The 27,452-nt window shown below is 59.4% G+C and overlaps 1 protein-coding gene across 2 annotated transcripts in view; it reads right to left on the bottom strand.

Annotated features, from left to right (window-relative positions):
• Nucleotides 1-27,452, bottom strand: part of CFAP74 (cilia and flagella associated protein 74) — a 48,327-nt gene that overhangs the window by 3,833 nt on the left and 17,042 nt on the right. For both annotated transcript variants that reach the window (XM_037062165.1, XM_037062166.1), the window contains exons 15-28: nt 27,085-27,151; nt 26,671-26,760; nt 20,292-20,456; nt 19,093-19,237; nt 14,218-14,282; nt 13,569-13,691; nt 10,685-10,806; nt 9,703-9,831; nt 9,234-9,321; nt 8,552-8,725; nt 7,917-8,050; nt 2,420-2,696; nt 1,272-1,370; nt 382-521 (exon numbers count right to left, since the gene is read on the bottom strand). In XM_037062165.1, the coding sequence (XP_036918060.1) occupies nt 382-521; nt 1,272-1,370; nt 2,420-2,696; nt 7,917-8,050; nt 8,552-8,725; nt 9,234-9,321; nt 9,703-9,831; nt 10,685-10,806; nt 13,569-13,691; nt 14,218-14,282; nt 19,093-19,237; nt 20,292-20,456; nt 26,671-26,760; nt 27,085-27,151 (1,818 nt within the window). The remainder of the gene's footprint in view (nt 1-381; nt 522-1,271; nt 1,371-2,419; nt 2,697-7,916; nt 8,051-8,551; nt 8,726-9,233; nt 9,322-9,702; nt 9,832-10,684; nt 10,807-13,568; nt 13,692-14,217; nt 14,283-19,092; nt 19,238-20,291; nt 20,457-26,670; nt 26,761-27,084; nt 27,152-27,452) is intronic.

Here is a 27,452-nt window from a genome sequence, read left to right as displayed (position 1 = left end):
TGGCCAGGCACCAGAGAGCTCTGTTCCCTGGGCCCCAGGCAAGGGTCTAGGGCTGGCAGGTGGCTCAAGGCCATCTGAGCTCTTGGGGGCTCACTCTCTACCCAGGTGGGCCAGGGCTGTAGGAGTCGGGCAGCAGTATCTCCCTTCAGCCTGTGGAGGGGGGCTGTTCCCAGGGACCCTGGCTCCAGGGGAACGGAGGGGGTGCATAGGCCCAGGAAGGGAGCCTGTGGGGCCTCAGGGCAGCACCTGGATCCAGCTGTTTCTGACATCAGCCCAGTCCTAGGCCTCCAGGCTCATGGCTTAAAGCATCTCCAGGCAGTCTGTGGGGTCCTGTGTCCCACCAGAGGGAGTGGGGGTGGGTGCAGCCTTCTGTGCACGCACCTGAACTTGAGGTCCTGCTTCTGCATCTCCAGGGCAAGGGAGGTGGAGGCCCGGAACAGCCGGTCTCGGTGCTGCACCCGCTGCACAGACAGGGACTGTCTCCGCAGGTCCTTCCTGGGGGTGGGCACCTCCTTGCGGAACTGTGTGGGAAGAGGCCGGCTGTGGAGAGGCCTGGGGCTCGAACCCAGGGGGCCTGGGCATGCAAGGCATGGGGTCCCAGACCCCAGGCGGCTCCCTCAGGGAGACCGGTGGCGGGAGCTGGAGCAAGAAAGACCAGGCACATTCCTGGGGAGAAGGTGGCCCAGTGCAGAGACCCCGGGGGCCCAGGTGCTGACTCCAGGGTCCACCTGTGTCAACAGGGAAACCGAGGCACAGAGGGTACAGGGGTAGCCAGACCCAGGTCTGAGTGAGCACGCTCCAGGGGAGGAGCTGGGGTGCTGGGTGGGCGGCGGCCCCTCCAAGTTCTGGGGGCAGCTCTGTGTGACCAGGAGCCCACCTGCACCGCCTGCACCCCCTGCAGAGCCACCTGACCCCCAGGGCTGCCCCTGGGGGGGACTGCCTCCCCCCTCAAGGCCCCGGTTTCAGCCCCTGACGGCTGTCACAGGTGGTGCTGCTGGGCCTCCTGCCGCGTTGCCTGTTCTCCCTCTGCCGTCACTGTGGGAAGGGAAGCCCCACTGCTCCCCAGCCTCCCTCTGGGCATCCACCCTGCCTGGTGGTGCTCCCAAGAGAGGAGGGAGGGGCTTCCGGAGAAAATGTTGAAGCGTCTGGGAACAGCCTGGGGGGGCAGGGTAGGGGGTGTTTGTCAGGACCAACAAAGGGGGACCCTTTGTGCAGGAAGCCAGCAGCCCCTCCTGTGCCCCCCTTGCCCTCCTCTTGGGGCTCCCACTCACCAATTTCACCTCCCCATCTTTACTCAGGGCCTGGAAGGCTCGCTGGCGGATCACCTCCATGGGCAGCACGGGCCGGAAGGCCACCTGGACTAGGCACCTCTGTGGGGAGAGGGCCCGAGGGCAGGGCGGGCCCTGCGGGCGCCCCGCCCACCTCCACACCCGCTGCCGCCAGCTCCCCTGCAACCCCCACGGAGGTCGTGCTGACAACCCTGGCGTGTGCCTCCATCTGTTCTTGGGGTCTTCAGCTTAGCGCGGCCCCCTCCGGGAAGGCCTTTCTGACCGCGCCCCCGCAAGTGGAGCTGGGCTGCAGTACAGGGTCACTGAACCCACGCAGCCCAAGCGGGTGGAAGCCTGGACGGCCCAGGCTCCGCCCACGGCCCACAAAGCAGGAGGGAAGAAGGAAACCTCATTTTCAGCCTTGAGGTTTGGGGGCCAGCCCCTGTGCCCCGCCTCGCCCCGCCCCATGCCCGGCCAGCACATCAGCCTTTCCAAAGCTCCCTGTGGGCTTGCGGGGCCTGGTGTGGCAGAGGGGCTCCATGTCTGCCAGGTGGGGCTGCCGCGGAGCGTGGGGGCACGTGGGGGCACGTGAGAGAGTGGCAGGGAGAGGGGAGGGGAAGGGGGACTGAAGGGGAGACAGAGAGGGTGGGGGCGGAGGGGAGGGGACACAGAGGTGGGGCTGCCACAGCCTCTCTGGAGACATCTCAGGTGGCGCTTGCTCCATTTAATGAGACGCGCTTTAAGTGACCCCACCTGTCAGAGCCGGTGGGGCCGCCGTGCCCCCTGCCCCACCGTGTGCCCCTCAGTGTCCTCTCAGGGCCCCCAGGGCCCAGGGGCAGGCTCTCCCTTTGTGGGGAAAAGCAGAGTGCAGTGGGGGGGCCTGGGTACAACCAGTGGACAGACACCCTGTGCTCCTGGTGACCAGGTCTCTGCGTCCACCTGCTCTGAGGTCCAAGGACTGCGCTCCTCCCTCCGAGGGCTCAGCCACCCATGCAGGCCAGGTGCTAGCGAGGACCGTATGTGCGCCCCTGCCTCGGGCGGGGCCAGGCCTCTTCCCTGGCCTCAGAGGCCCCTGGCCTGCGGGCTCTCAGGAGGGCAGAGCTGTCCCCACATCTGCTGTGGCACTAGCGCCCCTGTGTCCCCACACCTACCTTTCCTGGCAACACGGTCCCCACGGAGGGTGAGATGGTGACGGGTGAGCCCGGGGGCAGCAGGAACTCGAAGGACGTGGGCCCCACGGGGCAGGTGTCTCCAGAGCCGACGCGGGGCACAGAGTGCGTCAGCGAGTTCATGCTCAGGTGAGGGTTGATAACGTACAGGGTGGCCACGGAGGTGTCGTACAAGGAAGTGGCCGCAAACTTGATCTGGTAGTGGGACAGCTCCAGGGGAGGGTGGACACCCACAGCCCGGCAGGTCAGCTTGAAGCACCTGGGAGTGACCAGTGTGGCCAGGTTCAGCAAGGGGCGTCTGGCTGCAGAGTGTGGGTGTCCACCCTCTCTGTGGCCTCTGAGTGCAGGGGAGGCAGCCCCCCTGCCCGCCCCCGTGTGTCGGGTGCTACGATGGTGGCTGTCGTAGCGAATGCAAGCGAGCAAATAAACACGGAGACACCCACATCCCTGGGTGAGGCCGAAAGGACAGAAAACAGACGAATCGCCCTGGAGTCCAAACACGCGAGTGTGTGAACCCCGCCCCGCCCCCCCAAAGAGGGACAGGGGCCCTGCCTCTCCTGTCCCCCCGCCACCCCCGCGGGACCGTCTCCTGTCACACGCGTGCTCAGTGCTCTGGAGGATGGCGCCCACTGCCCTGCCACACTCGTCTGTCGCCGAAATGTATTTGTGTGTTGAAATGTTTCAAAATAGATTTCAAAAAATCCTCGCCAAAGGCTGTGTTGATTGATTTGAGAGAGAAACGTCGCTGTGAGACACACAGATCAGACGCCTCCAACCGGGGATCTGACGCGCGGCCGCGTCTATGCCCCAACGAGGGTCACACCCACAGCCCTCTGGCGTATGGGACGATGCTCCAACAGAACCCATTCGTCTGTCCTGGGACCACAGGCTCCAATACTGTCGCAGCTCTTCTTACTAACTGGAGGGCAGAGATGCGGTGCCGCAATGGCCGCGCTGAGCAAGCCGCCACTTCCAGGAAGGTGGCCAGCGCTGTGGCTCCGCAGGCAGTTTGGGGCCTCCGGCCAGGGCTCAGTCCCCGGGGCGGGGACGGGATGCTCCCCAGGGCCACTGTGCCCTGTGAACTCTTCTTTATATGCCAAAAGCTCATGTGCAACAAGCCTTCTTTTGTATTTTGGAGAGTTCTCCTCTGGCACCTCACGCAGGTCCTCCACCATCTTCCTACTGGGAAGAACTGAGGCCCCGCCGGCCAGGAGTCACTGCACGGAGCCCAGCTGCCCTCCCTGTGGCCCGGGGCAGTGGGAGTCGCCCAGGGCCTTGAGCAGGGCTGGGCCAGCTGCTGGCTGCCACCCGGGACACACTGGCAACGCCATGTTTGCTGACGGAATGTTTTTATTGCAGCACGTATTTAAAATGCTTCTCCCCCCAAAACCACAGAGGTAAGACTCGCTCATTCAGTGTGACGATATTCTCCATTCGACCTCAAAGGCAGAGCTGGCATGTCTGCCCCCCTTGGTCAGCGCCCCTGTGGCCGTGTCCTCCTGTTCACGTGGGCAGCTGACGGCTGACGACCATGGCCCTGAGGCCTCCAGGACCCACGGGCTCTGCTCGGAAATCGGCCTGGCTGGCCCAAAGCCCCACTTCTGACGCCCGTGCCCCTCACCCCCACCCCGTGCAGTGCCCTGCTCCGTGCGGCCAGCTCTTTCTTTCCTCTGCCCTCCAGAAGGTGTGTGTCCGCCACCTGCATTTCTCCTCGTGGAGAGCTTTGAAGCCCTGGGTTCGATTTCCCTGGTAGTTGTTCGGCCACTCAGATCTCCTGTCTGTTTTCTTCTCTGGTAGGTTGTGTTTGTCAAGAAGTGTGTCGGTTTCATCCGGACTGTCATGTTGAGGAGTGTGAAGCCCTTCACAGCTCGCCCTGTCCTTTCCGAGTCTGTGGGTCCTGAGTGACATCCCCCTGGGCACTGGTGACTTGCAATTCCTCTCTTTTATCTTTTTTTTTTGTTATAGCACAACTTACATATTTCAAATGCACAACATTAGTATCATGTACAGTATCTTAACATAGATTGCCTTTGAATGGGAGCTTCCTTTCCAGAACTTTGAGGTCTGTAAGACGCATCTAGGAGACTCACTGCTGTGGAAAATGAAGCTTAAATCGAACAGGGAGAGGGTGGGACCCTGGTTTTCCCTCGTTGTGACGCCGTCTTTCGGGCGGCTGAGGGAGTTGCGTGTTTTCTTTGGAAGTCATCGGGCGTGGGAGCTCCGCGGGGCGGCCCAGACGGTCGGTGAGTCCTGCCCTTTGCTGGCAGTGGCGTGGCTCTGGGGTCCACCACTCCTTCGGAAATGTTTACCCCACTACTACTAATTTTTGTTACCAATCTTACGAAGTGGGGTGCTTCTGGGTATTTAGGTCCACATCCCACTCTGTGTATTTGGCTTCCATAAATTGTCCGAGCCCCTGGTGGCTGCCGTCTTGTGTGGCTGTGGCTTGAAGGCTGGCCCTTTTCCTCTCTGTTGTCTGGATTCGGCTTGTTAAGATAATGAATCTACTAATTTTTACAGAGAAAGACTTTTAGTTTTGTTGTTTTCCTGTAGAATGTTTGACTTTTGTTTCACTGATTTCCACTCATTACTATGCTTTCCTTCTAATTGCTTTGGGTTTAATTTGCTATACTATTTTCCTAGTAGTTTTTGAAAAGATTTTATTTATAATATTTATTTTTAGAGAGAGGGGAAGGGCCCTGCCTGGTGGGGCTCAGTGGGTTGGGGGTCGTTGCACAGACCGAAAGAGTGTGGGTTCACTTCTTGACCAGGGTGCACAGTGGGGCTGTGGGCCAGGCCCCTAGTCGGGGGCGTGCAAGAGGCACGTCCACAGGCCGCCCCCACAGTCAGCAACTGGCGACCCTTCGCTCTGCAGGAGAGGGCCCAACTGCGGGAGCCACGCCAGTCGGGGCCTAGTTTCTGAAAGAAAAGTCTAGATTATTGATGTTCAAGCTCTCTTCTTTGTCTGCATTTGGAGCTAGGAATTTCCCACTAAGCCCTGCTTTTGATGAAGCCCACGTCCTCAACCTCAACACATGCAAACCGAGCCTGCAGCTGAGCCAGCGTGGATCAATCACAAAATTACTGAGTTGGGGGGAACATAAAACCACAATGGAGACCAACACGTGGGTCAGGACACCGGCAAGGGGGTGTGGCCCCGGTGCTAGCCCCCAAGTCCTACATCCTGGAAACCCCTCCGTGGGGGAGGGAAGAGTGCGTGCAGGAAGCAGAGCTGAGCCCCGGGAGACCGCGCTTCCCAGCACTTCATGCGCACGTCCTGAAGAGGGCGCGCTAGAGCCACCAAGTGAGGGAAGGGCTGCAAACTGGGACCCTCCCCAAAGCTCAGAACTGACAGCCCTGAGGGAGAGCCGAGGAACAAGATCAAGGCCAAACAATCACCAGTAGAGTTTTTAGACAGAAGAGAATGTGGAGCAAATCAACTATGTTCCGATGACGCCACCTGCAGGGCGGCTTTGCGAAGGAGGGATGCAGGAGGGTCCCTGTGACACAGTGACTCATGGAGCGCGAGGAGAGGCTGGTGCAGCGGACCAGCACCAGTAACTTGATGAGGACGCGGCTGGGAGGGACCCGGAATCAGGGAGGTGACTGGGGGATGGGGGTGGGGGTGGGTGAGACACTGGAAAAGCTAAGGAGCCAGGAGAGCGATGAGGAGGACCCGTTCTGTTCACAGCCAGAGCCCCACAGTGGGGGCTCGAGGCCAGCATCAAAGGCAAAAGCCCCAGGGAATTCTCCGGAAGTGAAAATACGCACTGTGCACCTCCGAAAATCCACCCAGAGCAATCAACACCGAAACGTGTTTTCACCGAGTTGTGGGGTTTTAAATGGGAAGAAACACTCTCAGGCGCCCACGGGCGGACGTCTGAGTTCCACAGACCCGCTGGGTTTTTTAACTGATTAAAAAAAAAATCCTCACCTGCCCGGCGAGTGTAGCTCAGTGGATTGAGCACAGGCCTGTGAACTAAGGGATCGTGGTTTGATTCCCAGTCAGGGCACGTGCCTGGGTTGCAGGCTGGTTCCCAGCGGGGGACCCATGAGAGGCAACCATACATTGGTATTTCTCTCCCTCTCTCCTTCCCTCCCCTCCTAAAGATAAATAAATAAAATATTTTTTAAAAATCCTTGATTTGAGGGTGAGGGAGAGGGAGGGAGAGAGAAAGAGACTAGTTGTGTCCGCCTTGCACCCTGAGCTGACTCACCCTGCAACCTTGCCACATGCTCTGACCGGGAATTGAACCTTAGGTTCACAGGAGGATGCTCCCACCCACTGAGCATATGGCCAGGGTCTCACCCACCACGCGGGGAGGCTGTGGACAAACTGTCACTGGTGTGAGGGGCGGGGTCCCTGGCACAATCCTAAGGGTCTTTCCAGCAGTGATGCCTCCCATCGGTGTGGAAACTGGCCACAAAGGAGTGCTGGCCCACATGCCCTGGGGGGGCTCCCGCGGGCCTGGGGGGGCAGGGCCTGGGCTGTGTGGGGGGAGGGGCCCGCCCAGTGGGCAGCTGGGACCCAACAGTAGCTTGGCTGGGGGCAGGGGGGCCAGCGCAGGCTGGACAAGAGGGTGGGGAGAGGGGCTGGGGTAGGGTGCTCCTGGACAGCCCTTGCTGGGCCAGCAGTCCCAGGCAGCCCCCAGAGCTGGTTGGGGAGGCTGGTCCCTGAACACAGGCTGCCCTCAGAGCTGGGGGCAACCTCCTCCCAAGCTCTGGAAGTGGGTGCTGGGAGGCTCTGGGCGGGGCCCTGTTGCACAGCACGTTTGGGCAGCAGGACTCATTCTCTCGTTCTCTGGTCCTCCTGAGTGCAGAGCACACGCTGCACACTACATGCACACTCACTCCTGCCCACAGGTGCACTCACACCACATGCTGGTGCACATGCATGTCCATACATGCCCACACACATGCTCACATGAACCCACAAAGCCCAGGTGTGCACTCGCATGCACACATCACACACCCACATACATGCACACTCAAACGAGCCCTCACAAACACCCGCATGTGTACACCTGTGAACTCATGCACCCCACACATGCAAACATGAACACATGTTCACAACTGCATGGTTGCACACATGCACACACCATACACATAAACTCAAACATGTCCGCACATAAACATTCAAACTCACACCCACCCACTTGTGTGTGCTCACATGAACTCACGTGTCCATGCATGAACGCTCGTGTTGACTCATACATGCCCACACATGTGTGCTCACACTACACACACATATGCTCAAACATCCATGCCCACCCATACACATGCAAATGAACTCACACCCACCCATGTGTGTACACCTGCACTTGCTCCCACACACAGGGCTGAGTGGCCCCGCCTGCAAAGTCCATGGGTCCCAGGAGTCTGAAGGCTGCTTGCTCAGTGCCAGCCCAAGGTCAGCCCGGCCGGCCACTGGCCGCCACCCCGGCCCCGGCCCCAGCCCCAGCCCAGGCCCTGGGCTTACCGGCCGATCTCCGACTTGCAGACAAGCTCAAAGCTGTACTCCTTGGCTTTGCTGGGCTGGAAGATCACGTCGAACTCGAGCATCTCCAGCGGCAGGATGGTGCCAAACCCATCATTGGGCTGGATGTCCACGCACTGCACCCAGAGAGCCGGCGACGCCAGAGTGAGGCCCAGCGGACATGCACATGGCATGCCCGCAGGCGCGTTCAGTGTGTGAGCCCGTTGGGTACACATGAGCGCGCGTGTGCATGCGCATGTTACTGTGTGCCTGTGCCTGCATGTGAGTGCATGTGTGTACTGAAGTGTCTGTATATGAGCACACATGTGCGTTGAGAGTGGACGGCAGGGGCTGCGGTGGGGTGGCCAGGCAGGTGAGAGTGCTGGCCAGAGTGAGGGTGGAGGAGCCTGGAGTCCCAGGGGAGCAGCAGGCGGGACAGGAGGGGGGAGGGGAGGGAGCAGAGGGAGGTGGGCTGAGGCCACCACTGGGGCAGCAGGGAGGAAGAGAGGGACAAGCAGAGGGAGGGGGCCAGGCACAGGCATCCAGAGGTGGACACACAGTATGGGAGGGTCAGCAGCCGCCTGGACCACAGCCTCCTGCCCAGCTCCCCGCGCCCACCCCCTCGCCCTGCCAGGCACCTTGGGGAGCCTGACGAACCCAAACTCCTGGGGAAGGAGGGAGCAGTTGTGGAGGCTGATAGGGGTCCTGACGGCCTCGTAGATGGTGCAGTGGCCGAAGTCCACCTCTGAGGGGCTCAGCTCCAAGTCCGAGGTGGTGACTATGGCGTGGACAGTGAACTCCACCGGTCTGATCTGGGGTGCAAAGGCGAGCACGTCTCTGTCACGTACAGTTTTGGCAAGTATGTCCAAAATGAGGAAGGCACAAGCATCGCTGTGGCCCAAGGCACACCCTTCCACAGACACCATCTCTGAAAGAACCCACTCTCCGGTCACCCCCGGACTCGGGAAGATGTGGGAGCAACCGTCACAAAGAGGAACTGGAAGGGCGGCTCAGCCGGCACGCGCGTGCCGGGACCTCACGGCGTGAGCATCCTGGGCTTAGTGTGAGGGAGTACTGTGTGTGCATGTGAGCGGCTGTGCCTGCGACGGCCCTGTGGGCCCGGGACAGCGCTCAGACCCTCTTTGACCCAGAACCACCCCCACCCCTGTCTCGACCAGGCAGGGGCTGCTGGGGCAGGCAGCCAATTTGCAGGCCCTGCCGCTGGAAACCAACCAGGGGCCTTGCTGGGGTGTAGAGCCCAGCGCTAGGGCACCCCCTGCTCCCCAAGAGCACCAGCATTCCCAGGAGGCCCCAGCAGACCTGGTCAGCCACCCATATGGTCATCGGGGCCTCCAGAACTCTGCTTTCTCTGTCGAAGTACTCGCCTGCGTCTTCGGGGAGGGAGTGTCTAAAAGAGATCGCACACACTCACATGTAGTTTTCTCGTTTACACTGGGCAAAACGGCAGCGAACTAACCTGAGTGGTGCTTTTAAAACACACAATTGGTCCTGGCTGGGTGGCTCAGTTGGTCAGAGCATTGTCCCAATACTCCAAGGTTGCAGGTTCAGTCCCCAGTCAGGGCATGTACAACAATCAACCAGTGAATGCGTCAATAGTGGAATAGCTAACTGACATTTCTCCCCACCACCACCTTCCTCTTTCCCAAATCAATGAATGAAAAACCTACACAAAGCTGCGCGACATGCTCCTGGCACCGGAGTCCTGCTCTCTCTGCCTGGATCCCCGCCATGAGAAGGGAGGCCCCCTCCCGCCCACCCCCGCGCCCACCTGGGCAGGAACTTCAGCTGCACGGAGTAGGACGACAGAGCCTGGATGTAGCCTGTCTCCGGCAGGAGCTCCATGTGGCCCCGGAGCTCCTTACACACCTCGAACCTGAGGCGAAGGGCCGCTTTCGACCTGCAGCGTGGGAGGGACGTGAGGGCGCTTAGCTAGTCACTGCTCACCACCCGGCCACCAGAGGCTCTTGGTGTGCCCCTGCCAAGCCAAGCCTCAGCGGTAAGAGGGAGGGGCTCCCAAGCCCAGCTCCTCAGGGGCTGGCTTCTTGGCAATGCAATCCGACGAGGATTCTCACAGATGAAGGCAGCACAGGTGGAACACACCCTGTCGGCTCTCAGAACCCTGAGCGTTCTCTGGGAAGACCCCATGTGGGCAGGCCCTGGGGACAGGGGTTCAGCGGGCGACCCCTGCCTAATCTGCTCCTGCCCTCCTCCTCCCCGGGCACAGTCTTGGGACAGGCTGGGTCCCACGGACAAGCTCTGCAGGGCACTGGTGGACCCTGGTGGCCTGGCCTTGGTCAGTGACCACAGCTCCTGTAAATTCTGTCCCGGCTCCTGGCTCAGGACCAGCCGGAGGAGCCGACAGTGCCCCTCAGCGCCACGTGGGTGCCGTGCCCCGTGATGTCACGCTCCTCCCAGGGCCTCCTGGAGCCCCTTCTCCCATGAGTCTCCACCTCTGCCACCCAGAGTCTCCACTAGGTCAAGTGACGAGTTCGACCCCTCGCCGCATGCTGGGTCCCTCTGTTCACGCCTTGGGTAGCGTGATCTCGGAGCCACAGGAAGGCTGGCGGCAGCTGCTCAGGGGAAGGGAGGCGGGTTCCCGGTCCACCTGGGGACCACGGGCTGTGGGCCACGCCTTGCGGAAGTTCCCAGGGTGTTTCCCGCCTGACCAGCCGGTGGGGCCTCCACCCAGCCTTGGTGCTGTGTCCGCAGCAGTCCAAAGACAGGCAAGCGGACTCGAGGGCCGCGCTCACCGTGTGTGGACGAGGATGGAGTCCTGGTACAGCCGGTCGTACATGCAGATCTTCAGGTCCACGTCGGGCCTCGGCACCCAGACCGGCACGTCCACAGCGACGCCAATGGCTCGGAAGTGCAGCTGAAGTCAAACGTGTGACTTCAGCTACGTGCTCGTCCATCGGCAAAGCGTGCCACACAGCTCTCGGCAGGGCAGGCTTTGTGACTTACTGGCGTTAGTGGCTGAGCCACGTTTGGGGCGCCAGAGCACTCACTACTCACAGCATTTAATTAAGAGAATATTTTTCACTATAAAAATTTTCAAACAGAGAAAGAGCAGGGCTTTATGGTTGTCACGGGCCCACCACACAGCTTTGCATCGAGCGACACGTTAGCTGCCTGAAAAACCCTCTCGCCACAGTCAGCGTCGCCCGGGCCGGCAGACATGTCACGAAACCTTCACACCTAAATCAGGGTGGAAGCTCGAAATCTCGAGGGAACCCGGGAAAGGGGAATGGCACCTCCCTCCCAGTCACTGAGGCCTGGGTCTTTGGAGTCGGGGCTTGTGGGTGTCCTGCGGGCCAGCCTGGCACATGGCTCAGCCTGGGGGCGACTACTCCTTCCAGACACCAGCCCACAGGGCTGCCTGGGGACACAAAACAGGGACTGTCCTCTCTATACAACCTGCAGGCCTTGTGACACTTGGCACATGCCAGCCACCAGATCAAGGCTTCAAGGTTGCCAAAACGTACAGCCATTTCTGGGGCCAGGAAGGAGGCTGTTGGTGCAAACAAACAGAAAACACAGCCCTGCAGGGAACTGCCTGAAGTCAGGAGTCCACGTCACTTACAGGTCAGGCTGTGTGGTCAGTGGTCACCGCTGGGCCTGGCAGGCCAGAGGTAGTGTCCTCCCCACACTCTCAGGGGACCATTAGGGAGCCCAGGCCCAGGTGAGCAGGTGACAAGGTGACAGATGACATGCCAGGCTACAGACAGACCCGAGACTCCGAGGATAGACAAGGGGACTGTGGAGGGTCCGGGCATCAGTGGTGGAAGCCCCGCCCACCCAGGAGTCCGGCCCGGGCAGGGATGACGACGGGCAGACCTGGGCGCACGCTGGTGACAGGAGGGAACAGGCCCGCCTGCACCATGATGCTCTCCCTGGAGGACACTGGGCCGTGTCCTTAGACCTGAGAGGGGCGGGGGCTCCGGTGGGCCGAACCCAGAACCTGCCGCTAGGGCCCAGCCCCAGCAGATGGGTGGGCGGGACTCGGAGTCCAGCCCCAGTCCCAGCCTGGCTGCATGTGAATGCCAAGGGCAGTGCGCGCGCCGGGCTGCAGCGCGTCCTGCGGCTCGCGCACTTGCAGAGCACACGGAGCTGGGACGGGGGAGGGGGTGGGGAGGGGGGAGACGGGCAGTGGAGGCCCCACACACGCGGCGTGGTCCCGCCCAGGCAGAGGCTGTGCCTGTTGGGGCGTGGCTGTCGGCCCGGCGCCTCCGAGGCGCCCAGGGGTCCAAGGCGGAGAGGCTAGTGGTGACGCCCAAGTGGAGGCCAGGCATCCAGGGGCAAGGAGGGGGTGAATAAGGGGGACCCGGGCTGGATTGTACTGGGGTCCTAAGATGTGCCCGGGAAGCCCCGCTGGGGACACAGCCCGTCTCCAGGGTTTCCTCTTTCCACCTACAAAATAGAAAGTTACGAGGGACTTGGGGGCTGGGAAAGGGAGAGCGCTGTCCATGCAATAGAAAAAATTCCGACTAACGAGACAGAATGCAGTGAACAGCAACGGGACCAACCACGGGGAACGGGAAACGGCAGAGAGGAAAGGTCGCCGTGAGGTCGGCGATAACCTGAGGCAGGAGCGGCGCGGGCCCCGTGGGCGACCGCCTTCCCGTCACCGCCCTCAGGTGGCTGGGGTCTGAGCGACCCCACAGCCGGCCGCCCCTGTGAACACAACCACGGGCCGCAGGCAAGTGTACGGTCTTCACATGCGTGTGTCAGCCACACACTGGACCTCGTCTGCCGCCGCAAAGAAAACTTGAGCAAAGAGTTGCAGATGTCATCTGAACAGTGTCACACGCTCATGAAAAGTCGACGACAAAGAGTGACGAACAGCAGGTTTAGCTACTTCACAATTAAAAAGACATTTCTAGTAACCCAGAGTGAAGTCTGAGTGTGCACGCTCATGTGTGTGTGCACACACGGGCCTATGTATGAGCATGAGTGTGTGTGCACGCAGGGATATGGGTGTGGGCTCAGACGTGTGTGTGCACACAGATGTCTGAGCATGCTAGGATGTGTGTGCACATGGGTGTGTCTCTGCGCTCGGATGTGTGTGTGCGTACAGTTGTGTGTGGATTTTGTGTGCAGGAACCTGTATGTAGGTGGGTGTGCTGACACGTGTGTGGGTATGCACGCAGGCACACAGGAACATGTATGTATGTGGGTGTGCTGACACGTGTGTGGGTATGCACGCAGGCACATAGGAACCTGCATGTAGGCGGGTGTGCTGACACATGTGTGGGTATACACACAGGCACATAGGAACCTGCATGTAGGCGGGTGTGCTGACACGTGTGTGGGTATGCACACAGGCACATAGGAACCTGCATGTAGGGGGTGTGCTGACACGTGTGTGGGTATGCACGCAGGCACATAGGAACCTGCATGTAGGGGGTGTGCTGACACGTGTGTGGGTATGCACGCAGGCACATGGGCGTGTGTGGGGGTGGGGGTGTCACTGTTCGCTTCAGGGGCCAGCTGTCCGTGCCGCCCAGCAGCCATCCAGGTAAGGCGGGCGGAGCAGGGCCTCACTGGGTTGCATGGGGCAGGGCCCTGTGCCCCGGGGTGGGGGTGGGGGGCTGTGCTGGGGGGGATGATGTGTGCGGACAGTTGCGGGACACTCACGGTTGGGCACTGCCGATTCTTGAACGTGACCTTGAAGTTGGCCTGGATGTCTCCTGGGGTGACTGGGGAGAAGGTGATGGGCACTTTGATAGAGGTGAAGGGGCCAATCTCACCCTCTGTTACCTGCATGGGAAGACACATGTCACAGGGCCCCTCAAGTCCACGTTTCCATGAAGGCACCTCCCGCTGTCTTTGCCACAGGCTGAGTCCCTGGGAGGGGGAGTGGTGGCAGGACCCATGTCCCCATGATGTCCTCTTGTCTACACAGACTCTGGTCCCAACCTGGCCAGGCTCTGCAGAGACACACTGTCCTGGACCCTGGCCGAGGGGAGGAGGAGAGGAGCAGGCTGAAGCCCCTCCTCCAGCAGGCTCCCCTGGGCCCCAGCACATGCACACACACACACACACATGAACATGGACCACTATGGCTTGGCTGACCCTGCACCCAGAAACCACCCCTGTTGCTCCGGTCCCGCCAGATCCCAGACAGGACGGGAGGCCAGGCGTGGGCTCTGACAGCCAGCTGCCCAGTGGCCAGATAGGTCTGGTCTGGCTCTGGTCCCACGAGGGGCCACCCTGGGAAGGAGTCAGCAGACCAGCAGGGCGTGGCTGGAGAAAGGTGGGCTGGGGGCAGGCGGGCCCCACTGACCTCCCCCAGCGAGATCTCCGTCTGTTCCTCGTTGGAGAATATCATGGTGGCCACCCTGTCCAACTCTGGAAGAGAAGGCACATCAGCTCTGAGGACTGGCAGAGAAGGGGCAGCTCTGTCCAGATCCACGGGAGCCACAGTGAACCCCCTCCCAAAGCTGCAGGGCTCTCGGGGAGCCAGGGTGTCGTCCTCCTTCGCTTAGACTGCCTGCTGCTCTGGGGTGGTGCGGGGGCCCATGGCTGGGGGCAGGAAGTGGGCAGGAGAGGGTCTGCCCAAGGCCCTGCGAGGGTGGGTGGGTGCGGCGGCTTGAGGGCAGAGAGCGTGCCCCAGGAGGCCTTCGCAGTTCCCTGTAGAGCAGAAGGAGAGGGGACAGGGGCTCAAGGCGGGTTTGTGCTAAAAAAACGAGCAGACAGCCGGATGCAGGGCAGAGAATGCCGGTGGGGCAGGGAGGAGACAGGCAGCAAGGGCGTGGTCTGGGGGCGGGGCGGTGGCGCCCCGCCCTCTGGGGAGCTCCTCGCGATGCCCGCCGTTTTCTGGTGACCTGGTGGAGCGCGGGCACTGCTAAGTCTTGAAAAATTTTAAACAAGATCATCTTTCAAAGACTTTGATATTCAAGTTTCATAACCTAATTTTTTACAGGAAGTGTTCTGTGTGCTTGCAGCTGACCTGCCCAATCATCTCGTCCCCATGGGTGGGCTGTGCACTCTGACCTGCCCCTTGGGGTGCAGTGGGTGCCCCGGGGACCAGCCTGCCATTTATGAGGAAGGCTCCTGAGGACAACGCCATTTCACTTCTTCTGAGAAGGGTTCCTGTCGGTTCTGCGTGTGGACAGACAAAACTCGATAGGCAGGGCCAAGGTCAGCATCTTCTGCAAGCCCTCCACGCTCTGCTGCATTGCCATGGACATCCCCCAGGGCTGTGCCCCACTCCTGGGGCTGAGCTGCGAAGGCAGAGGGCCCCAGAAACTTGGAGGACTTGTCACCTGGCCCGGAGGTCACAACTGTCAGCTGGGCAGGAGAAGGCGGGATGAGTCCTGGTCTGCTGCAGGGGCAATGGCCGAGGCCACACGGACATGAGCTGGGGGTCAGCGGCTCCAGGTGGGTGGCGACTGGGCTCTCTCCATGTCCCAGGGCTTGGCTGTGCTGGGCCGCTTGCTGAAGACCGGGCCAGCTCGCACATGCTCCAGAGTCGGGCCCGTGCATGACGCACCCAGTGCGTCCGCGCCAGGACGCGACCCACCTCCTGAACAGGAGTTCAGCTTCAACAGCCTGGAACCTGCGGCCTCTTGCTGCCTCCTGTGGGCGAGCCCCACCACGCTCCATCTGCCCGGGCCGCGCCGCTCCTGTCCTGCTTCCATGTGCCTGTGCTGAGAGAGGGTCTCTGGGGCCGAGTCTCCCTTCAGCGACGTCTACGGCTTGCCCGCTGCCAGGCTTCAGTTTCACGGATCACATTCTTACTTCCAGAAGTTTCATTTGGTTGATTGTCCAATCTGCTTGCTCTCATTCTCTCACGAGGTCACTCCAAGCAGTGAGCAGGCCCCACCTGCTCCTGGATCGGTACTCGCAGCGCACGTCTGCGTGGCTGAGGCCCCGGGGAGGCCGCCCTGCCCCTGGCTCGGCTGCGGGCAGAGGCTGGGAGGCCGGGGCTCCCGGTTTGGGAGCTGCTTTGAAGACCAGGGGACTCATTGGTAGGAAAAGAGGCAGAGAGGCTAAAATGCCCGAAAGTGAGATTTTAAAAAAGGACAAAACCAACATAGAGCACAAAATGAGAGGGTGGAAATAAATGCAAATACACAAGTGGGGGCCCCCCAAACAGAATTTATTTATGTAAAGTTGTGTGTTTATCCTCACACATTCAAACTTCAGTCATGGTCAAAGTCCTCACCATCGATGGAGTACCCTGTGGAGACCGTTTTCCCACTGCTCAAAACAGTTTTTGAACATGCTGGTTTTGATGCTTTTTAAAAAAATAATTCATTTATCTATTTTTAGAGAGAGGGGAAGGGAGGGAGAAAGAGAGGGAGAGGAACATCAATGTGTGGTTGCTTCTGACGAGACAACCCAGGCCTGTGCCCTGACTGGGAATCGAACCCGTGACCCTTTTGTTCTTAGGCTGGTGCTCAATCCACTGAGCCACACCAGCCAGGGCTGATTTGGATGCTTTTTAAAAAGTGCTTCTGCCCTGGCTGGTGTGGTTCAGTAGACTGAGTGCCAGCCTACAAACCAAAGGGTCGCCGGTTCGATTCCCAGTCAGGGCACAGGCCTGGGTTGCTGGACAGGTCCTCAGCTTGGGGTGCATGAGAGGCATCACACAGTGATGTTTCTCTCCCTCTCTTTCTCTGAAAATAAATAAATTTTTAAAAAGTGCTTCTGCTGTTTTTTTGCTTCACCTCTTCCGCATCAGCAAATGTTTCCTTTTGAGGACTTTTCATCCAGGGAACAAACAAAAGAGTTGCTCGGGGAGAGAAGGGGTGAACGGGGAGGCTGAGGCACAGTGTGGGAAGGTGCACTTGTAAACCCCCACCATGAAGGGGCAAAGGCATTGAAACAGTCTTTAAGAACATTCACCGAAGCCAAACGCAGCCTCTCACAACAACGCCAGCTGGTGCGCTGATACAGGTGGGTCCCCAGAGCCCTCACCTAGCGGGGGAAGCCTGGACTACAAGGGGCCCCCCTTCGGTGGAACATTCCAGGGTTCTTGGGTCCCCGTGTATTCAGAGTTACGATACACGTAAAGAGATGACACTCTCTGGGAACACTCAGAAACGGCCGGACGCAGGAGCCAACCAAGGGTGTTTAAGGCGTCTAGACACCAGCAGTCTCAGCCTTTCTCACCTCGTGGCACACAAACCAACGACTGAAATTCCGTGACACACCAAAAAGCGTACTTTTCATCCGACAAAAATATAGGTGTAATTTTGATTCCTGTGCATCGGACGGTTTCAGTCGCGTTGGCTGCTGTCACTCCTCTATTTGACGATTTACGAGAAAGGAGGTCAGGGTCCCTCACCGACAGTCAGGTGTCCTGTGTTTGAACACGTGCACGGCGCCCGGGGTGGAAAGCACTGCTGTGAACCGCGACCCTTCCTGTGAGCAGATGGAGGAGGCTCCTTCCACAGGGGCGTGCGCCACGCTCACACGTCCGAGCACAGCGCTGTGGAGACATCAGCTCTCCCCGGAGGGACCCGTGGATTCAGTGTGAGGACATCAAACGCTAGGGTTTTGGTTTTGTTTTTTTTTTTTTTGTATAGAAATCCAGAAGCTGTTTCTAGCCCCGAGTGGCGTGGCTCAGTGGGTTGGATGTTGTCCCACAAACTGAAAGGTGGCCAGTTCGATTCCCGATCAGGGCACAAGCCTGGGCTGTGCGTTCAGTCCCCAGTCAGTGTGCATTCTGGAGACAACTGATCGATGTATCTCTCATATGGATATTTCTCCCCCTCTCTTTTCCTCTCCCTCCCCCTCTCCAAAAGTCAATTTAAAAATCTTTAAAACTATTTCTAAAACTTACGTGGAGATACAAGGCACCTAAACCATCCAAAGCAAACACAGAAAGAGCTGTCCGGCTGACGCCGGTCACCCGAGAGAGCGGGGCGCTGGCGTGAGCACCGGAGACAGACCGACTGATGGGAGCGGAGAGTCCGGACGGGAGCCCGCGTTCGCAGCTCACCCGCACGCAGCCCCTCGCTGAGTTCCGACAAAGGTAACAAAAAGTGTCCGACCCAGGCGGCAGGCACAGCCGGCTGCCCACGCGGGAGAGCGCCCGGCCCCTCCCACCGCACACTGAGCTCCAGGAGGAAGCGACGCTGACGACGAAGCCGTGGCCGTGGGGCGGGAAAAATGGGCTAGAAAGGCAGGAAAAACCGTGAGCCTCGAAAGAGAGGAGGGAGAGACCCACTAACTCCCAAACTGAGAACGCCGACTGGAGAAGCGGGACCGCGAGAGTGGGAAGCGGGGGTGGGGTGGGGTGGGGGGCAGCAGTCGCAGCCTCGCTCCCCGGACCGCACACCGCGCACAGACAAACTCGAGGAAGACAGCGCCGTCGCCGGGAAGTGCGAGGGGCCCTCGCAGCCGTTTCAGGAGCAAGGAGCCGCCCCCAGGCAGGCGTGGCCGGCGGCCTGGCATTGCGGCGAACACACGGACGTGTGGGGGCGACAGCGACAGCAGCCACGGAGGCGAGGGTGCGCTTGCCTGGGTGCAGCCAGGACACGGGGCGTGTGTCCCCCCCACTCACATCCAAGTTGTGGCCCCGCGCCCACCTGTGACCAAAAAGAGCTGCCATGGGGGGCGGGGAACAGGGAGAGTGCTCGCACATCAGCGTGGACAAACTGCGAGCAGCAGGACTCCCGGGGGACGCACTCGCTGCAGGGCAGGTCGGTCCCCTCCGCGGCCGAGCAGGAGAGCCAGTGTGGACGGGACGCCAGGCGGGGTGAGGAGGAGACAGGCGATTCCCGCAGCGCCGCCTTGCAGGAGGGCCTTCAGGCCTGCGGGGCCCCAGGGCCTGCCTGGGCTCAGCGGGGGTCCAGGTGCTGATCTCACGACTCCAGTCTCTGCCGCCCTCCCGCTCCCCCCCAAGGCTCCCCCTCCCTCTCTCCAAGCCAGGCTGCTGCGCCCGCGGGGCAGGGCTCCGAGTGTCCCAGTAAGGACTGTCAGGGTGGCGAAGAGGACAAAGGCGCTGTGGCCAACTCTAAAGCTGGGGACTTGCTTTGCACCTTCTTTCAGCTTCAGTGTGAATGCCAACATCAGCCCAAGCCATCCCCACACGGTGTTTGCATGGCTCTCATCCACAGCCACTTAAAACCCAAGCCCCGGAAGCTCCGCATGGCCGGCCCTCGCCCACCGGCCCAGACGCCTCGGGGTCTGGCCCTGCCCTGCTCACCTGTGGGGCGCCCCTCCTCATAGTCCCTCTGGCTGAGCACGTCCCACTGGGAGGATGACGTGCCTTCCAGCTGCGGCTCAGAGATGCTGGAGGCGACTTTGTCGTAAAAACTTTTATCTTCAAACATGTATGTGAAGACACTGCTCTAAAAAGAGAACGTGACACCTTTGTTGTCACTGTCCACCTGCCTTTCTCACTCAACTGCCTGCACTCCCTGTCACCAGGAGGGCCACCTGGGTTAGGGACTGCTGGCTCATGCCTGCTGACCCCCAGCCCCTGACGGCCCTGTCCTGCCCACACCACCTGCAGACGCAGCAGGCGGGCCAGGCTCTCCTGCCCCGTCCCCACAGGCCCTGACCCCTGTCTGGGGCCCACTCTGGGCCCTGCTCTCCTCCCGAGGTTAGGGGTGCCAGGCCTCTCTCCCAGGCGCCACTGGTGCTCTCCTGGCTTCGGCCTGGCTGCTGGCCTGGGTCTGCTCCCCGCTCTGCTCCTCCCCCAGGGGTCACCACCACCCAGTGCCCCCACGTGCAACTCACGGGCTGCAGGGGACAGACAGACAGGACGCTGCTTGGGCAGAGCTGCTGTCCAGGCAGGGCCCACCAGGAGGAGACAGGGCCAGTGACCCCTCCCCTCCCCTTCCTCACCATCCCTGGCCCCTTCCACCTCTGCTTCAGTGGCCAGCCCCCATTGCTGCGCCTAGGCCCCTACTCTGTGCTTTCCTGGGGGCAACTCTTCCAGGGCCTTTGACGAGACCCCTCCCCACAGTGGACAGAGCTACAAAGCAGGAGCTCAGCGCTTCTCGTGTGGAGGTGTCAGCTAATTCGGATGTGCTTTGAAGGGCAGCCTCTCCCCACAGTGCCCCAGGGTGCACCCCGTGTGGTCCAGGCACCCACTTAGCAGCACACCCCCCTCACAGCCTCTGGGGGAGGGGTGGCCTGCCCCACGCTGGGGCTGCAGAGGCGCCTGTGGCAAGGTTGGGCCTGTGGGGCTTGTGGGCCTGGAGCCGGTGGCCACCACTTTGTCACCACGTGCTCGAGATGGGACTGTGCCCTGCTGCCACTACCCTGCCTACTTGGTGACCCTCATGGAGACTAATGTCTTCCACCCGGGTCATTCCGCTCTCTGCCCTCCAGCCCCGGTGGACAGACCACAGGGTGTCATCATCCCCTGCCCTGCGGAGTGGCCTCGGGGACACTCACAAGCCTCATGACCGATGGGGTGCTGTCCCTCTCGCAGGGCTCTGAGGCTGGGAGGAACTTGAACCTGGTGCCCAAGCCCCCGGTGTTGGTCAGTGTGATGACTCGGGATGTGGTCTCTCCAACCACGTAGCTGCCAAAGTCGATGAGCTCCTGGTCCAGGGACAGCTGCCAACACACGCCGAGGAAGCCGGGTGACCATGTAGGGTGGCCACCAACTCCCTCTCCCACCCGCCATCCCAAAGCTCTGAAGGCACTCCGAGCCCTGCCTGCCTCCTGATGGGGGCATGGGGCTGCATCTGGTGCCAGGTGGGACAGGCAGGGCCTGCACACCCCAGGGACATTAAAGTGCAGGAAAGATCTCAAGCCAGCAGCCTAGCCGAGGACTTCAGAAACTAGGAAAGAGGAATGAACTGAACCCACAGCTATGGGAGGGAAGGGAATAATACAGGTCAGAGCAGAGAGAAATGAAAGAGAGAATAGAGAAACCACAGAGAAAATCAGGGAGATGAAGGAAACTGACAAACCTTTAGCAAGATGGACTAAGAATAAAAGACTTGAATTAAAACCAGAAATGAAAGTGGGGACATAACTGACCGCACAGAAAGAAAATGGTCACGAGAGAGAACCTCGAATAGTCACGTGCTAATAGTCTGGATGACCCAATGCAAAGGGCACAGCCCAAGGGCCACTGGGTGCACACGCAGACCACACAGAGGCAGGCACCCGTGTCAGCCTGTCAGTGCTGAGGGGAGGACATCCCAAGCAAGAGGGTGTGTGTAGCTGGGGCAGAGTGCACGGAGCGGTGGGCTGGGCACTGTCCCCTAGCTGTAGGCCACTAGACTGAGAAACCACATGGGGACAGAGATGCCACGCTGAGCCAGTGCTGGGTGGGCTGCCACGCTTTGCGAGTGGGTGGACAGAAGAGGACATGCCTGTCTGGAAGGGGGCGTGACTGCACGGTGCTGGGGCCACAGGATGTCCCTGCAGCCACACTCCGTCTGTGTTTTTCAGGACCCAGAGCCTGAGGTGCAGCTGGATGCAGTGTGGCCCTGGAAAGGCGTGAGGGAGAGGGCTTCTGCCAAGATGGAGGCGTAGGTGGAAACACCGTGCCTTCTCCCACAACCAAGTCTGAACACAACAAAGGTTTGGAGAACAAAGACACAGCCACAAAACAGAAAATTGAATTATACGGAAGTCCGACAACCACTAACCGTTCAACGGGGACGGTAAGAGGGGCGGAGCCAGCAGCGGAGCAGGGTCGGGCAGCACAGATCCCCAGACCTAGGCGCGCAAGTGGCCCGGAACCAGTCAGGGTGTGGGGCAGACTGACCGCGGTTGCACATTCACGCACAGTGAGATGGACCACGCAGGCCCCAAGGGGCGAGGGCTGATGGTGGTGGCACACTCGTGTGCAGTGGGACGAAACACGTGGGCCTGGTGACGGTGGCAGCTGCCACACCTGTGGGGGCCGTGGTGGGAGACAGCAGACGGGACGCCATTGCCCCTCTTTGACCCCGCCCCCACATACAGCGTCACAACCCAGCGACTTAGTTGCCCTGCTCAGGTGAAGACCTAAGGCTCCGATCCTGCTACATAACAGGCACAAACAGCCCAAAAGATGGCTCAAGAAGAACTCAAAGTCCCAGAGTCGATAACTCTCAGGGACCAAGAGATTGCCAGCCTCTCAGAAGCACAATTCAAGACACTGTTTATCAGGATGCTCACAGAACTGGTTGATTATAGTCACAAATTAGAGGAACATATGAAGGCTAAACTAATTGAAATGAAGGGAGATGTCCAGGAAACCAATAGCGATGGAAAGGAAACTGGGACTCAAATCAATGGAATGGACCAGAAGGAAGAACAAAACATCCAACCAGAAAGGAATGAAGAAATGAGAATTCAAAAAAATGAGGAGAGGCTTAGGAACCTCCAGGACATCTTTAAACGTTCCAACATCCGGATTATAGGGGTACCAGAAGGGGGAAAGAAACAGCCACGAGTGGAAAACTTATTTGAACAAATAATAAAGGAGAACTTCCCCAGTCTGGCAAAGGAAATAGACTTCCAGGAAATCCAGGAAGCTCAGAGAGTCCCAAAGAAGTTGGACCCAAGAAGGAACACACCAAGGCACATCATAATTACATTAGCCAAGACTAAAATGAAGGAGAGAATCCTAGAAGCAGCAAGGGATAAGGGGACAGTCACCTACAAAGGAGTACCCATCAGACTGTCAGCGGATTTCTCAAAAGAGACCTTACAGGCAAGAAGGGGCTGGAAAGAAGTATTCCAAGTCATGAAATCCAAAGACCTACAGCCAAGATTGCTTTATCCAGCAAAACTTTCATTTAGAATGGAAGGACAGATAAAGTGCTTCTCAGATAAGGTCAAGTTCAAGGAGTTCATCATCACCAAGCCCTTATTATATGAAATGCTAAAGGGACTTATATAAGAAAAAGAAGATGAAAAATATGAACAGTGAAAGGACAGCAAACACACAGTTATTAACAACCACACCTAAAACAAAAGCAAACCAAGAGGACAGCTAGACCAGGAGTGGAACCATAGAAATGAAGATCACATGGAGGGTTAGCAACAGGGGAATGGGAGGAGGAGAAGGTACAGAAAATAGCATAGACGGTAGGTAGAAAATAGACAGGGGGAGGGCAAGAATAGTAGGGGAAATATAGAATCTAAAGAACTTGAGACACCTGGTTATAAACTAAGGGGGGGAGAATGGTGGGGGAGGGAGTGTGCGGGTGGAGGGGAATGAAGGGGGGGAATAGAACAACTGTAATGGTATAATCAATAAAATATATTTAAAAAAAAGAAGTGAGGGAGAAATGAAGACACTCCCAGGTGGGCAGAAGCGGAGGGCTCCCTTCAGGACCACTAGACATCGACCCTGCAAGACATGCTCAGGGAGCCCTGGCTGGCGTAGCTCAGTGGATTGAGTATGGGCCCGTGAACGCGATCGCGGTTTGATTCCCAGTCAGGGCACATGCCTGGGTTGCAGGCTGGTTCTTTGCAGGCTAACTATCAGCAGGAGATGCACAAAAGGCAACCATACATTGATGTTTCTCTCCCTCTCTCCTTCCCCTCTAAAGATAAATAAATAAATAAAATCTTTATAAAAAAAAAGACATGTTCAGGGAGCACACAGGGAAGGGGAAGGACACGGGGGGGGGGGGAGTGGGGAAGACGCCAGGAACAGTAACGTGGACAGCTCCCAAGGCCAGGGCTCCGCGGTGCCAGGGTTTTGTTTCCAGTGTGATTCAGAGACCGGCACCGTTCCGCCGAAGTCCTCATCCAGCAAAACGTTCACTGGCTTTCAGAGAGGGGAGGTGGGCATGGGGCAGTCGCAGGAAAAACCTCACTCACTTGCCTCCTGTGCGTGCTGCAGTGGGGTCACCCCTGCAACCTTGTGGTGCATGGGCCGGCACACAACTAACTGGGCCACACCAGCCAGGGCCAAGCTACTAATTTTTAATATGCATGTTTCTATTACTTGCGTAGAAAGCAAATTATGGAATTACAAACAAAAGTCACAGGAACACTAGTTTTTAGACTAACTGCTTTTCTTAAATTAAAAGACTATCAGCCCTGGCTGGTGTGGCTCAGTGGATTGAATCCCGGCCTGTGAACTGAAAGGTCACCAGTTCGATTCCGAGTCAGGGCACAGGCCTGGGCTGCAGCTGGGTACCCAGTTGGGGGCGCACCAGAGGCAGACACACACTGGTGTCTGTCTCCCTTCCCTCCTCCTTCCCCCTCTCCAAAGTCAGTAAGCACGCTCTCGGGTGAGGACGGAAAAAGTCACTAGTTTGTCACTGGGCACAAGACACATAAAGATGCAGTTTGTGACTCTGACGACAGAATGGGGTGGGGCGGAGTTCTGCAGCCACCCACCCACAGGAGTTACCACTTTAGGGTGTTACATGCAATCCCCGTGACAACCACACAGAACACAGGAATAGAGGACACCTAAGAGGAAATGAGAAGAATGGAAACGGTTCGCTACCAAACCCAGGCAAACACAAGGGGCGGGAATGCACAGGAAAGGAGCCTGCCAGGCACAGGGAACGGTGACAGCCGCGGCAGCCTGCAGGCCGACCCGCCGTGAAGCAGAAGACACCCCGTCGTCCGGCGCAGCGGGCCGGACGGACCCTGGGCGCAAGACCTGACTGCGTGCTCTTGCAGAAGAAGCTCGGAGGGGTCGGCTGCACAGAGGTAGAAAGTAGGCGGGCTGGGGGGAGGGGCGAGGCGAGTGCCCCCTGGGGGCGGAGCTTCCGTTGGGCGTTGAGGTGGGGCCTGAGCGGTCGGGGCGGCCGCACAGCACTGCGCATGCGCATGTCTCCCCGCACAGCGCGCTCCCTTGCGGCCGCGCTGCCGGGCCCAGCGCCACTGTGCCTCACCGCAGCGAGAGCCTGGAGAGAGATTCCACAACGTGACGATCAGACACCACGCACGGGCCGCATTGTATCCCAGCTCAAAAATACCAGCAGTGAGAGGTGGTTTGGGGACATGGAGCACAGCTGAGTGATAACCAGGAAGGTTGTTAGCCTCGCTATAGTGCAGAGCGGCAGACCACGTCCTCACCGCCTTGTCCCCTCGGCCGCGGGGGCACCTCTGGTCCCGGGACGGACGGAACACCTTGCCATGTGGCCACCGCTGGCTGGCGGACACTAGGAGGGGTGAGCCCAGGGGAGGCCTGCGGCGGGCCCCAGCGGCGGCCGGAGACACACGCCGCTGCTGGTGCAGGTGCGAATGCAGGAGCTGTTTGCTGGGCAGCGACCAGCTGCAAGTGCTGCCTGGCGCGATCGCGGCCGTGTGGCGGCGTCTGGAGAAGAACACCCCCGTCTGTCCGAGGCGCCCAGTTTCACAGGGACCGTGAGTGCCGTGCCGTTGCCGGTTCTCTCCGAAGGAGGTCAGCAAGGGCAGGCAGGTCGGCAGACCAGGGAAACGCTGACAACCGGGACAGGTGGGTGCACCACTGGATGTCCTCAGTGTTCTTTCTGCTTCTCGCTGTGCTTGAGATATTTCTTAATAGAAAGGGATCAGCCCTGGCCAGTGTAGCTCAGTGGATTGATCTCCTGCCTGTGAACCAAAGGGTCTCGGGTTCCATCCCCTGTCGGGGCACATGCCTGGGTTGGGGGCCAGGTCCCCGGCTAGGGACATGTGAGAGGCAACTGATCAATGTCTCTCACACATCAATGTTTCTCTCCCTCTCCTTCTCCCCCCATTCCTCTCGTTCTAAAAATAAAATCTTAAACCAAAAAAGAATCAATTCACTTTCGCACAGCAAAGGAAACTCTCAATGAAACAAAAGGGCACCTAGAGGATGTGACATTCATCAGTCACGTATCTAATAAGGGGTGATACCCAAACATATAAAGAGCTCACACAACTGAATAGCAAAAAACCAAGCAGTCCAAAGGAAAAAGTGGGCAGAGGACCTGAACAGACACTTCCCCAAAGAGGACACGCTGATGGCCAACAGACACATGAAAAGATGCTCAATGTCACTACTCATCAGGGGGATGCACAGTCAAACCACAAGGAGCTCTGGCCACCACCCAGGACGGCCGCCATCTGTAGGTCAACCAGCACATGGGGGGAGGGGGACACTCACGCTGGTGGGAAGGCAGACTGGCCCGGGCCCCGCGGAAAGCAATGTGGAGGGCCCTCAAAACTTAAATGCAGATCAAACTGCTTTACGAGCTGCGACCCTACTCTGGGTATTTATCTGAAGAAAATGAAGCCAGAGCCTTGAAAAGATGGACAGCCCATGGTCACTGCAGCGTCACTTACAACAGATAAGACATGGGAGCAGCCCAGGTGGTGCCGGCAGAGGGCGGGCACAGAAAATGCTGAGCCAGCACAATGCGACAGCACTCAGTCCCTGGGAAGAAGGGACCCAGCTGCGCACAGCACAGATGGACCCTGCGGGCAGTAAGTCAGATGGAGGGAGACAAGTGCCGGAGGAGCGAGTCTAGAAGACGGAAGCTAAGAGACAGCAGATTGGTGGTTGCTGGGGCGGGAGGAGGCAAGATGGGTGAAAAGGGCCAAAAGCACAAACTTCCAGTTACAAGACAGGCATGTGGGGGACGTGGGGGACACCTCAGTCAGAGCTGCGAGGAGGACTGGACTCTCCCCGGAGGTCTCCGGTGGCCCGTCCTGCACCCGGGCTCCACCGGCACTGGACTGACCCCGTTTCCCAGTGTGGACAGCGCTGCGCACCCTTCTCAGACAGCCCTGCTGGTGGCCATGGAGCCCCGGCTGACTGGAGCCAAGACCTGGTCCCTCCCGCCCTCCCTCAGGACACACGCCGCACGCACACCGGCACTGCCCACCAGACCTCCCGGAAGACCCCGGAGCGTACGGAGCACTGCTTGGTGGAGCACTTCAGTGGGACAGCAAACCTGCCCGTCTGAGCCAGAAACGTGATGCTTCCTTCCAGGTCTTTATTGATCTGAAAAACAGTCCGACCAGCACGAGCCGTTTGTGGCCCTCGCAGCGACACGGGTGACGTCTGATGATGTCCCGACCCAGGACTCACACCCATCACACTGCCGCCAGGCGCCAGACAGCCGCTGGGGTTCTGTCCAGCATTTGGGGACACACAGAGCACATGTTAGAGATAAAACAGCAGCGGGGGCCCCACGGGAGCCCATCCACCCCGACGCTGTTAGCCCACTGGGCTCAGGAACAGCAGGGGGCCAATGCCCCCCTCCCCCCTCCGCACAATGGGGAAAGCTCCCTTTTACGTCTCTGGTTTGGGAACCAAGACACTCACCATGGGCTTGAAGGTGACAAGCACTTCGAAGGACATGCCAGCCGACATGGGACCAGGGGGGTTGAAGCTGTGGGCACAAGGACACATGGCACACCTGTGGTTACATCTCTCTGGAAGGCGGCTGCTCCGGGCACTGCAAGGGCCGATGGCCCCTCCCGCTCGTCTGGGTGCTGTGCCTCGATGCCCCCCAAGGCTCAGCCCACAGGGGCCCAGCCGGGACATCTGCGTGGGTGGGTGGGTGGGTGGATGAAGGAAGGAGGGAAGGAGGGAAGGAAGGAAGGCACGGATGGGCAAAGTCCCCAGGGGCCAGCACCCACAGGAAGGCCACTGCAGGGCAGCCGTGGCCACAGCTGCTCTGGGGACAAGTG

The sequence above is a fragment of the Sturnira hondurensis genome, unplaced genomic scaffold (assembly GCF_014824575.4).
Source record: "Sturnira hondurensis isolate 20B ecotype Veracruz unplaced genomic scaffold, ASM1482457v3 Scaffold0013931, whole genome shotgun sequence".
Classification (NCBI taxonomy): domain Eukaryota; kingdom Metazoa; phylum Chordata; class Mammalia; order Chiroptera; family Phyllostomidae; genus Sturnira; species Sturnira hondurensis.
The sequence above is the reverse complement of the archived record's forward strand: the minus strand, read 5'-3'. Positions and strand labels throughout refer to the sequence as shown.